Raw genomic sequence first — 12,779 nt, 5'->3', positions numbered from 1 at the left:
ATAATATATAATATCAATATAATACCAGTATATCAATATCACATCAATTATGAGTTACCATATAATTGAAAATATTTAGCAATCCCTTCAAGCCACTGATGAATTTATAAAGGAGTAATTTAAAAGCTACCTAATTTCTCCCAAATCACATTTCAGTTTAGTGATCCAGATTTCCTGTTTATATCCTTATACTGTACATTATTATATTTGTGTCTCTAAAATTTTGAAATTTTGACTTGCTGAGAAATTTTTTTTTTTGAGACAGCCTTGCCCTTTTGCCCAGGCTGGAGGGTAGTGGCGTGATCTTGGCTCACTGCAACCTCTCCCTCCTGGGCTCAAGTGATTCCTGTGCCTCAGGCTCCTGAGTAGCTGGGACTACAGTTGTGTGCAACCACGCCCAGCTAATTTTTGTATTTTTTAGTATTTTTGTATTTTTTGCCTTGTTGGCCAGGCTGGTCTCAAACTTCTGGCCTCAAGTGATCCGCCCGCCTTGGTCTCCCGAAGTGCTGGGATTACAGGCATGAACCAGCGTGCTGACCTTGCTGAGAAATATTTGAATGGATTGAGGAATTTGCCAAGAAGTTTCACAGATACTTTATTTGGAGTGTGGGGCAAACTGGTTAATACTTACGATTCAAACCTACTGATTTAATAGTCTACTTTTTAATTCATTCAAAGATCTCTTATTTTTTCTACTTAAAGACCACTTTCCTAGGCACCCATACTTTGTGGCTGTCAGTGGTAACTGACTTTCTCTTTATGACCATCTTTCTCATACACAGCACATAAAGCTGCAGTGAGTTGAGGATGTTGCACATTTGACTTTACCTAATTGACCCTTTTATGTTAGATTTGTAGGATGTGTCATTTTGGGGCCTCAGGAAAGTAAATGACTAGCTTCTTCTTGCCTTCACCTTTTGGCTTCACTTTGGAATAGTTGAAATGAGGACTGTTAAATTTGTGAATGTCAACATCTCCAGCATATAATATTATTAAAAGGAACAATTTAGAGAATATGTGAACATATTTTCTCTTGTGGAAACACTAGGGTTGTGTAAAGGATTCTTGATTAAGGTATATGGTGCAGCCTGCTTAGTCAAGAGGAGAGTGAGGAGGCCATGTCTCACTGCACAGCAAGTAAAGCTTGTGGACTATGGTTCCTTACATAATTGGAACTCTGTTCAGGGATACTATTTTTAAAAGATCTTCAGCAGATAACCAAGTTGAGGATAATTATTCACTTTCTTCATTTCCTTCATTCTTTTTGATTTCTTCACTTCCTTAGATCAGTGATTCTCAAACTGTAGCATGCTTCAGTATCATCTGCAGGGCTTGTTAAGGTACAGATTGCTGGGCCCCAGTCGTGTTCCTTTTTCAGTAGATCTGGGTTTGGGCCCCAAATTTTTCATTTCTAACAGGTTTCCAAAAAGTTTTGATGCTGCTGATTTGTGGATCACACTTTGAGAACCCTGTCCCAGATGTTGAATATCCCAGTCTCCCAGAACCACTTTCTTTGGTGCCGAATAAGGCAGATGACTCAGGACATGTGAACAGAGAAACCAGGCAGAGTAGAATGAAAGGGAGGTTGTGGGAAAAGTGAGTCTAAAAGCTAAGGAAACATTGAGGCCGGGCGCCGTGGCTCCCGCTTGTAATCCCAACACTTTGGGAGGCTGAGGCAGGTGGATCACTTGAGGTCAGGAGTTTGAGAACAGCCTGACTAACATGATGAAACCCTCTCTCTACTAAAATACAAAAAATTTTTTTTTTTTTTTTTTTAAATATATATATAATTTTATTTGTCATCTTTACCTTTTTAAGTATATAGCTCGGTGCTAGTATTTACACATATATTGTTTTCTCCTTCATCTCCTTTCCCCCACTCTCTTTCCTGGCCTTTTTTATCTTTTTTTTTTTTTTTGAGATGGAGTCTCGCTCTGTCGCCCAAGCTGGAGTGCTGTGGCCGGATCTCAGCTCACTGCAAGCTCCGCCTCCCGGGTTTATGCCAACTCCTGCCTCAGCCTCCCGAGTAGCTGGGACTACAGGCGCCGCCACCTCGCCCAGCTAATTTTTTGTAGTTTTTAGTAGAGACGGGGTTTCACCGTGTTAGCCAGGATGGTCTCGATCTCCTGACCTCGTGATCCGCCCGTCTCGCCCTCCCAAAGTGCTGGGATTACAGGCTTGAGCCACCGCGCCCGGCCCTAAAATACAAAATTAACCAGGTGTGGTGACATGCCTATAATCTAAGCTACTTGGGAGGCTGAGGCAGGAGAATCACTTGAACCCAGGAGGTGGAAGTTGCAGGGTTGCACTGAACCAAAATCGTGCCATTGCATTCCAGCCTGGGCAATAAGAGCGAAACTCCGTCTCCAAAATAAAATAATAAAATAAAATAAATAAAACTAAGGAAAGATTGAAAGGACTTCCTGAATGTTAGAGACTTAGGCCAGTTAAGTCTGGCAGTCCTACTTATGATGCTTCGTATCTGTGTATTGATGAATGATCAGCAGTCTGTCTGTTATGGATTAAGCATATCAAGTTCAAAGCATTACTGGTACACTACACAGAAAGTGTACTTTTAAAAATTCTTTTCTTTCTTTGTTTTACATTAGTTGGCTTCCTGAGGCTCAGGTAGTCCAAAGAGCCCTGAATTCTGCAGCTAACAATGTGTATCAGTATGGACGAGAATGGATAACTCACAAGGTAAGGGAAGAACCTTTCTTTGTGGCTTTCTCTTTTTAGGGTCTTTACTGGTGGTTGCTTCTTGCTTTGATAAAACATAAATAGAAATGCTATTCACAGCAGTAAATAGGCTTAAATAAACAGGTAAGCAACATACAATTAAATCTTTTGAAAGATCACATTAAATAGGGGTAGTGGCCTGAACAATCTGAGAGGTTGGTCGTGTACTTTTTCAAGATAGATCTGATTCATTACTTGTGAGTTAGGACAGAATGATCACTTGGTTTGGGCAGTCAAATAAGGCTTTGTAGAGAAAAAGGTATTTATGCATATTAAATCTTATTATCTGCTGATAACTATCTTTGGCAGTTTCCAGTTATTTTCATTTTATTTATTTTTTTCTTTTACTGTTTCTAAGAAGCCTGCAATATAAATTATTTTGCCTGCTTTGTAGATGAGGAAACAAGACTCAGCAAGGCTGAGTCAGTTCCCAGGGGTCATGTAGTAGATTGCAGAGCTTGGTTTGAAACTGAAACTTAACTTCAAATCCTTTGTTTCTACTGTAGCATGCTTGCAGTGTGTGCCCAGAACTGGATTAAGTGCTTTGATGTGGCACTTGAGATAAACCTTGAAGGAATGACAGATCAAGAAAGAGTGGCTTTTAAGAAGGGTATTTGTGTGAGCCAAGATGCAGAGACAGGAGTGTGCTTGAAGAGATGATTGAGATGCTGAGACAGGAGTGTGCTTGAGGAAATGATCTTGACTAAAGTGGAGGGAGCTTTGTGAAGGGGAAATGAATGATAGAGGAAAAGACAACACAGTTAAGGATTAGGTTCTGCAATATGAATTTGGGATATTCTTTCCTTCCCTAGTATTGCCTGTAGGAATAAAGGTAAGTTGCATTTTTAGTATACTGAAGTAATTAGGATTATGTAAGAATCGACAAGATTTGTTCCCGGGCTAGAGTGCAGTGGCGCGATCTCAGCTAACTATAACCCCCACCTCCTAGGCTCAAGTGGTTCTACCACTTTAGCCTCCTGAGTGCTGGAACTACAGGCATGCACCACCATGCCCAGCCAATTTTTCTATTTTTTATAGAGACGTAGTTTCATCATGTTGCCCAGGCTGGTCTCAAACTCCTGTGCTTACACAGTCCTTCCACCATGGCCTCCCGAAGTGCTATGATTACAAGGCATGAGCCACGATGCCTGGCCAAATGGCTTTATTATATTGAGTATTTTGTTTTCAGTTTATGAATAAATCAAATATAAAGGAACAAATTGAACAGATATGTTTGCATTGAATATGTCTAGTAACTGGTTCACATATCTGTAAGGCCAGAATCAAATAGACAAAGAGTAAGGAAATAGATGTTGTAAACTAACATGGGAAAATGGTCACTCCTTTCATTACTAAATAAGAAAATAATAAATAATGGCTACATTTCACACCTGTTAAAATCCCTAAAAATTGTCCAGTTAGTTCATAAGGCTTTGAGGAAATTGGGTCATTTATGTAAATTTGAAAAGCATTAATTGGTGTATTTCTTATAGAAGTCAGTTTACCAGTGTGTAGCAAGAGCCATTAAAATGCTCATTGTCGGCTGGGTGTGGTGGCTTATGCCTGTAATCCCATCACTTTGGGAGGCCGAGGTAGGAGGATCACTTGATCCCAGACCAGCTTGAGCAACATAGTGAGACCTTGTCTCTACAAAAAAATAAGAAAATTAGCTGTGTGTGGTGTCATGCGCCTGTGATCCCAGTACTTGGGTCTCTGAGGTGGCAGGATCGCTTGAGCCTGGGAGGTCCAGGCTTTAATGAACCGTGATCATGCCACTGTACTCCAGCCTGGGTGACAGAGTGAAACCCTGTCTCAAAAAAAAAAAAAAACCAAAAACTCATTTTCTTTGGTTCCAGTACATTTATTTATGTCACAAGTAACCCTGCAATGAGCATCCATAGATATCCTTAAGAACTGTGTAAAAGGATGTTCATTGCAGTGTTACTCATGACATTAAAAATTAGGATTCATGGCTCGGCACAGTGGCTCACACCTGTAATCCCAGCACTTGTGGAGGCTGAGGTGGGCAGATCACTTGAGGTCAGGAGTTCAAGACCAGCCTGGCCAACATGGTGAAACCCTGTCTCTACTAAAAATACAAAAATTAGCTGGGCATGGTGGTGCATGCCTGTAATCCCGGCTACTCAGGAGACTGAGACAGGAGAATTGCTCAAACCTGGGAGGCAGAGGTTGCAATGAGAGCCAAGATTGCGCCACTGCACTTCAGCCTGGGTGACAGAGCAAGACTCCATCTCAAAAAAAAAGAAAAGAAAAAAAGAAAAAGGATTTAATTATATATCCTTAGAGTGGGTAATGATCAGCTAATATCAGAACATAATGAACTAATAGAAGAGTATTAAAGATGAAAGTTAGTGATGAAGACTGAAGATTAAATGTTTATAATGCAGTAGAAAATATAGAATTCTAAATTGTCTCTGTGTAAACAGGCAGAAAGTTGCAGAGGAAATAGAAAAATGGAAACAATTGTATTAAGGAAGTGGGCCTACAAATTTCTTTTAGGAATTCTTTTTTTTTTTTTTTTTCCTGAGACCAGGTCTCTATTATTCAGGCTGGAGTGCATTGGCATGATCATGGGTCACTGCAGCCTCAACCTCCTGGACTCAGGTGATCCTCTCACAGTCTCCCAAGTAGCTGGGACTGCAGGCACACACCACCACACCTGGTAATTTTTTTTTATTTTTTAGAGAGATGGGATTTCGCCATGTTACTCAGGCTGGTCTCAAACTCCTGGGTTCAAGTGATCTGCCCACCTCAGCCTCTGAAAGTGTAAAAATTGTTTTTTATATTATAATATGGTTTTAATAATAACTAAGTGGGATAACATCTTACAATGATAGCCTTCCTCTAAGTTACGTCGTCTCAGTGTACTTGATTTCCACAAACCCGAGGCCAGTCTGATCAATTGTAAATGAGACCGCACATCTCTCAGCATGCAAATGGAGGGAAGGATTTGTGTTTATAGCCAGCGTCCTAAAATTTTACTTAAAGTTCTGTGGTAATTCTTAATACTAGAGATAAATGTAACATGAGACATATGTATAATGGAAGGGCACTGGGATTACAGGGGAAAGATTTCTCTAGACAGGTAAGATCAGATAAGTCAGCAATCATGGCTTCATTTGCATCATTCTCTGATAGCGTGAGGTAGCTCTCTTAGAGACCTGAGAATAGAGCAAAGAAGATAGAAGCAAAAAGATGAGAAAGGAAATTTACTGGAAATACTCAGGAGTAGAGTTTAAGAAAAGAACATAATATGGCCAGAGATAAATCGTCTGGAACATTTTTGTTTGATATGAAACAAATGTAAATACACAGCATATATTAAATTTACTCTATTGTTGCCTGAAATATTGTACCAGGTTGTATCTGTGTTTTTTTTCTAGCTCCATAAAATTCTAGGAGATAAGGTGAACAATACTGCTGTAATTGAAAAGCAAGTACTAGAACTTTGGGACAGACTGTATCACTCTTGGTTTGTAAAGGTAGGTTATTTTAGCTAAGGTTTTATGTTGTAAACTAATAAAGTCCTTTTATCGACTCATCAACTAGATAGGATTATATTCACAGCGGGATTTCATTCATGAAAATTTTAAAACAGCAAAACCCTTAAGCCTCAGGTCACTAAAGACAGTGTGAGTTGATGGTTAGTCTTCATGGCAGAACCTGCCTACCTCTCTGGTGCATCAGTATTCCATCCTCAGTATGTTGTCATGGACATCTCATCCTCTAGACCAGCTCTGTGCAGGAGAAGTGTAATGCAAGCCACATAAGGTAATGTTAAATTTTCTAGTACTTACACTAAAACAAATTTTACCTGTTTTAGTTTTTCAGTGATACTTTATTTAACCCAGTATACCCCAAATACTATTATTTTAATATATAATCATTAGAAAAAATTTAATAAGATATTTTATATTCTTTTTTTTCCATACTGTCTTGAAATCTAGCATGCATTTTATACCAGCAGCACGTCTCAGTTTTTGAGCTAGACATATTTTAAGTGCTCAGTAGCCACATGTGGCTAGCTTCTACTGGCTCTACTGGCTACTGTTTTAGACAGTACAACTGTAGGCATTAAGAACTTTTCTTTGAGGAAGTGAAACTGGATCTAAAAGCTTAGAGATCTTTTATTTTTTATTTTTATTTATTTATTATTATTATTACTTTTTGAGACAGGGTCTCACTCTGTCACCCAGGCTGGAGTGCAGTGGTGTGATCTTGGCTTACTGTAACCTCCATCTCTTGGACTCGAGTGATCCTCCTGCCTCAGCCTTCTGGGTAGCTGGGATTACAGGTGCACGCCACCATGCCTGATAAATTTTTTTGTATTTTTTGTAGAGATGAGGTTTTGCCATGTTGCCCAGGCCATCCTATACACTAGTTCTAGCAGGGCCTGTGGGCTAGCAGGAGCTGTGCTGTGTATAGAGTGGGCAGAGTTGGTGGTGATGATTCTGAGTTGATGTAAGGAGAGCAAGTATATATGTAAGTCTCTTAATGTAGGGTGGAGGGGGAGGAGGGCTGATTTTAAATTTGAATTTGTTCCTTAGTGACTTGTTCGGGATTATGTACTTGCTTTGGGATGAGTTGAGGGAAGATTGTTAGTTTTTATAGATTTCAAAGACTTTGGAAAAAATATCCAGGGAATATCTAGGTGAGTATCATAGATTTGATCTCATCTGCTGAAAAACCAGATAATTAGAAAGGTATATCTATTTCTTTTGCTAACTCTGGGACTTCTGCTTACAGACAAATAGCTTTTATTACCCCTCATACCTCGTGAGCTTTATTTTATAGTAGAGGAAGGTCAGTGTTTTCATAAGCATAGGTTTATTAAGTGGTTAAGTACAGTATGTCCCCCAGTATGCTGGATGATCGGTCCTAATACACCCCACTGGTACCAAAATCCAGGGATGCTCAAGTTCTTTGTACAAACTGGCATATTTGTTGGCTGGGCATGGTGGCTCGTGTCTGTAATCCTGGCTGTTTGGGAGGCTGAGGTGGGAGGATCACTTGAGGCTTGGAGCTTCAGACCAGCCTGGGCAACGTAGTGAGACCCCATCTCTACAAAAAATTAGCCGGGTGTGGTGGTGTGCGCCTATAGTCCCAGCTACTTGGGGAGACTGAAGTGGGAGGATCACTGAAGCTCAGGAGTTGGAGGCTGCAGTGAGCTATGACTGCACCATTGCACTCCAGTCCAACCTGGTGACAAGGCGAGCAAGACCTTGTCTCTAAAAAAAGACGACGACATTCCTGCCATCATGCTTGTCTAATTTTTTAATTTTTGTAAAGATAGGGTCTCACTGTGTTGCCCAGGTTGGTCTTGAACTCCTAGGCTTAAGTGATCTTCTTGCCTCAGCCTCCCAAAGTGGTAGGATTACAGTTGTGAGCCATTCTACCTGGCCCTTATCTCTTTCAAAGTTAGTTATTCTCGTATCTCTGCCAATGTCTTCCAGATAGACAAATTCTATTTACTGCCTTACATTTGCTTGTTATATTCTTCTCTCCTCATTTTGCTTATCTTGTATGGTAAATTAAAAAGAAAAATGAGGAAAGGAGGAAAAAGCAAAGATGGGAGATCAAGAGAAAGGTAGAGGACCTAAAAACTGAAAAAAAAAAAAAAAAAAAAAAAAAGTAAATGCTATTTAGTGTGTTGTTGTAGATATTGAGGAGTAAGATGTGTTTGCAAATGTATTTAGGAGGGAAGCACTGGAGCAAGACTTAGCCAAAGTACCTAGAATATAAACAAAAGCATTTTATATTTCAGATCTTTAAATGGAGTTCTTAGCTGATTTCTTTTTCCTTTTTTTGTTTTTTTTTGAGACGGAGTCTTGCTCTGTCGCCCAGGCTGGGGTGCAGTGGCCGGATCTCAGCTCACTGCAAGCTTCGCCTCCCGGGTTCACGCCATTCTCCTGCCTCAGCCTCCCGAGTAGCTGGGACTACAGGCGCCTGCCACCTCGCCCGGCTAGTTTTTTGTATTTTTTAGTAGAGACGGGGTTTCATCGTGTTAGTCAGGATGGTCTCGATCTCCTGACCTCGTGATCCACCCGTCTCGGCCTCCCAAAGTGCTGGGATTACAGGCTTGAGCCACCGCGCCCGGCCAGCTGATTTCTTAAATAATGGAAAGTTCTCCTTGGAGTACTTACTGAAGTGATTAAGGGGACCTGAAGCAAAATGTGACTTTTATACTTTTTGATCTTTAGATTAAGATGAGAATTTCATGTCTGCACTGTTTTATTCCATAGAATGTAACACACTCTGGAAGGCACAAAGGACAGAAGTTGCATGTCAGTCGTCAGAATAGCTGGCTGGGAGACATTCTGGACTGGCAGGATATTGCTTCCTTTGTTCACGAGAACATTGAGACATTTCTTTCGGTAAGAATAGTATTTATAGTTAAGCTGAAGTTCAAAATAAAAGACACTCTAATTCTAAGTTTTCCGTATGCATTTTGAGGCCTCATCTATCCTCTTTTTAATGTCATGACATTTACATGTTTGAGAACTCTGAATGCACTAGGATGATGTTCAAAAGCCACAGGCATCAGGTGTCACCACTCCCTTGGTATTTCCCCTGTAGTTGTAGAGTGAGAGATGCTGAGTCCTGAGTGATGCTGTGTGATGTGAGTGATGCTGTGGGCTGCCAGATTCTCAGATAGGGATCCTCGTCCTCCCCCTAGGCTGATCAGGGTGTCTCCAATTGGACTACTAGAGAGGGACCTGCCTTTGTGGTGTATGAAGACCCTTGACCAGATGGAAATATGGTTCCATTACATTGGAGGGATGGAATGTGTTGAATGCTTAGCTTGTTACCTTCCCACCTAACCTCCCACCATGCGCCATCACCTCTGCAGTCTTTGCAGCATTCCTAAGTGCTAACTGCTGCTCCTCCTCATTCCATAGCATATTTTGTATGGTGTCTTGGACGTAGAATTTCACAGAGAGTAATTTTCTTGTGCATAAACTTGTGACTTTCATCAAGTGAACAAAAATTGAGGTTTGCTGTGCTAAACTTTTTAAAATTAATTTTTTTTTTTGAGACGGAGTCTGGTTCTGTTGCCTAGGCTGGAGTGCAGTAGTGTGATCTCAGCTTACTTCAACTTCCGCCTCCCAGGTTCCAACGATTCTCCTACCTTAGCCTCCTGAGTAGCTGGGATTACAGGTGTGCACCACCACACCCAGCTAATTTTTTCTTTTCTTTTCTTTTTTTTTTTTTTTTCATTTTTGTAGATACAGGGTTTCTCTGTGTTGGCCCAAACTGGTCTTGAACTCCTGACCTCAAGTGATCTGCCCGCCTTGGCCTCCCAAAGTGCTGGGATTAGAGTCATGAGCCATCACACCTGGCCTAAATTTAATTTTTATCAAAGTAATACATGACCATCACTGAAACTGCAATAACGCTGAAAGATTTCAATAAGCAGCAGTGCCCTACTGTATGCCTCCTGATTTCCCATCTTTTTCTTTACAAACAACTGTCAATTCTTTTAGCTTTCCCTGGGTATTTATCTCTGAATTTCTAAAAATGTTTATGCTACTCTTTTCTTTGTTTTGCAGTTTTAGATGTTATCTTTTACTTTCTTAATGTGGAAGGTGAAGTGCTGTTAATCAGATATTGGGCCTTTAACATGGATTCCTTAATTTTGAAAGCCTCTTTTCTGTTTTCTATCTCTTTGTTTTCTTTTTGCCCTGAGAAATAGCTTCAGCTCGCCTTTGAAACAGTAATTGAGGCCGGGCGCGGTGGCTCATGCCTGTAATCCCAGCACTTTGGGAGGCCGAGGCGGGCGGATCACCTGAGGTTGGGAGTTCGAGATCAGCCCAACCAACATGGAGAAAACCCGTCTCTACTAAAAATACAAAATTAGTCTGGCATGGTGGCACATGCCCATAATCCCAGCTACTCAGGAGGCTGAGGCAGGAGAATCACTTGAACTTGGGAGGCAGAGGGTGTGGTGAGCTGAGATTGTGCCATTGAGCTCCATCCTAGGTAACAAGAGCGAAACTCCATCTCAAAACAAAACAAAAAAAGAAACTGTGATTGAAATTTTCATTTTTCCTGCTATCATACTTGTAATATCCAACAGCTCTTTCTTCTGAACCATCCTTTTTTACTTATTTGAGAATATTACTAATAAAATATTTAAAATGTCTTCTGCTCTCTCTTTGCTCTACGTTTCTTTAAAGTTTGTTTTGTTTTCTCTTTTGTTACCTGTCTGGTGATCCCTGGCAGTATGTTCCTTTTTAAGAGTGCAACACTAAAAGCAGCTGGAAGGTCCCTGCCAGATCAGCCTATAGAAAAGCCCATTAGTCAGTCAGCAGGTTCCACCCAGTATCCTGGACCTTCCAGTTGGCTCTTAAATGCCAATGCATACACAAAATAGTGTATCATCTAATACCTTTGAATGTTTGTTTTTCCCCAAAATTCAGGTGTGTTAACTAAAAGTTACTGAATCCCTTTTTGTTTTGTTTTGTGACTGTAGTCATTGAACTTAAAAGCATCTGGTTTTTGTTTTGTTTTTTTTTTTTGAGACGGGGTCTCGCTCAGTCACCGAGGCTGGAGTGCAGTAGCGCGATCTCTGCTCACTGCAAGCTCCGCCTCCCGGGTTCACGCCATTCTCCCGGGTTCACGCCATTCTCCTGCCTCAGCCTCCCGAGTAGCTGGGACTACAGGCGTCTGCCACCATGCCCGGCTAATTTTTTGTATTTTTAGTAGGGACGGGGTTTCACCGTGTTATCCAGGATGGTCTCAATCCCCTGACCTCGTGATCCACCCTCCTCGACCTCCCAAAGTGCTGGGATTACAGGCGTGACTCACCGCGCCTGACCTAAGCATCTGTTACATGAATGAAGTGACAGTGTTAAATCATACTAAGATAGATGATAAAGAAAAATTAAATTTTATAAATTCTTATGGAAAGAGAAGAGGCAGTTTTTGAAACTAAAATAAGTTTTGCTGTGTAGTCCCTCAAATACAATTTCTGTATCCCTAAACACATTTAAATATTAGTAATGGACAGTTCAGGGAACAGATGATTATTTAGTAGTTTTTGTATTAAATATTTTGTGTCAAATACTGTGCTAGGTGCTTAATATTTTCCAATTTAATTCTCCCAGTGATTCTGCAAAACTAGTATAATTGCCTTCATTTTAATAACCAAAAAAAGGCTCAGAGGTGTTAAAATAGTTAGCATGGTAAATAACAGTTGATATTCAAATTCAGTTCATCTTTCCTTGGCTCCAGAGGCCAGACTTTATATGTAATGTTGTGTTACCTTTCAAACTGTATTTCATCCTCTAGAGAACTCAACATTACTTAGTCTCATACCTTTATATTTTTATTTGCTTTGTTTTGTCAGTTTTTTTTTTTTTTTTTTTTGGATATTGTTGTGAATAGTTGGCTTAGGGCCAGTCTTGTTCATGAAATCTTCGCAGTGTATTTCAGAACACATTGAGGTTTCTCTACATTCAGATTCCTTTTGCATTTATTGTTTTCACTCTTTTGATACCTAAACATATTTTTGACACTTTAGTGTTTATACCCAATCTTCTGGACTAGATTGTAAGTTTTTGGAGGTAGAAGGAATCTCAAATATCCCTACCTTAGAATTTAGTATGGTGTTAGGTCCTCAATTAAACTAGGAGAAGTACATTAGACTGTAGTGCAATGATTTGACTGTGGCTTACTGCATCCTCGACCTCCTGGGCTCAAGCCATCCTCCCGCTTGAACCTCCTCCTTCTCCCTGAGTAGGTGGGACTACAGGCATACACCACCACACCCAGCTGATTTTTAAATTTTAATTTTTTTGCAGAGATGAGGTCTTGCTATGTTGCACAGGCTGGTCTTGAACTCCTGAGCTCAAGCTATTCTTTCACCTCGGCCTCCCAAAGTGCTGGGATTACAGACATGAGCCGCTCAGCCAATAATTATTTTTGTATTTAGAAATAAGTGGCTGAGTTGAAATGGTGTTTATAGGTAGATAAGAAAGATTGGAACTAGAGAAAGATAGCAGAACTCACGTGGTTCA

The 12,779-nt window shown here is 40.4% G+C and overlaps 1 protein-coding gene across 3 annotated transcripts in view; it reads left to right on the top strand.

Annotated features, from left to right (window-relative positions):
* The window catches only part of TMEM245 (transmembrane protein 245), a 103,090-nt gene that overhangs the window by 54,258 nt on the left and 36,053 nt on the right, over nucleotides 1-12,779 (top strand). For all 3 annotated transcript variants that reach the window (XM_030919415.1, XM_030919416.1, XM_010365592.1), the window contains 3 exons: nucleotides 2,610-2,700; nucleotides 6,144-6,242; nucleotides 9,003-9,134. In XM_030919415.1, coding sequence (XP_030775275.1) covers nucleotides 2,610-2,700; nucleotides 6,144-6,242; nucleotides 9,003-9,134 — 322 coding nt within the window. The remainder of the gene's footprint in view (nucleotides 1-2,609; nucleotides 2,701-6,143; nucleotides 6,243-9,002; nucleotides 9,135-12,779) is intronic.

The sequence above is a fragment of the Rhinopithecus roxellana genome, chromosome 16, assembly GCF_007565055.1.
Source record: "Rhinopithecus roxellana isolate Shanxi Qingling chromosome 16, ASM756505v1, whole genome shotgun sequence".
Classification (NCBI taxonomy): Eukaryota; Metazoa; Chordata; class Mammalia; order Primates; family Cercopithecidae; genus Rhinopithecus; species Rhinopithecus roxellana.
The sequence above is the reverse complement of the archived record's forward strand: the minus strand, read 5'-3'. Positions and strand labels throughout refer to the sequence as shown.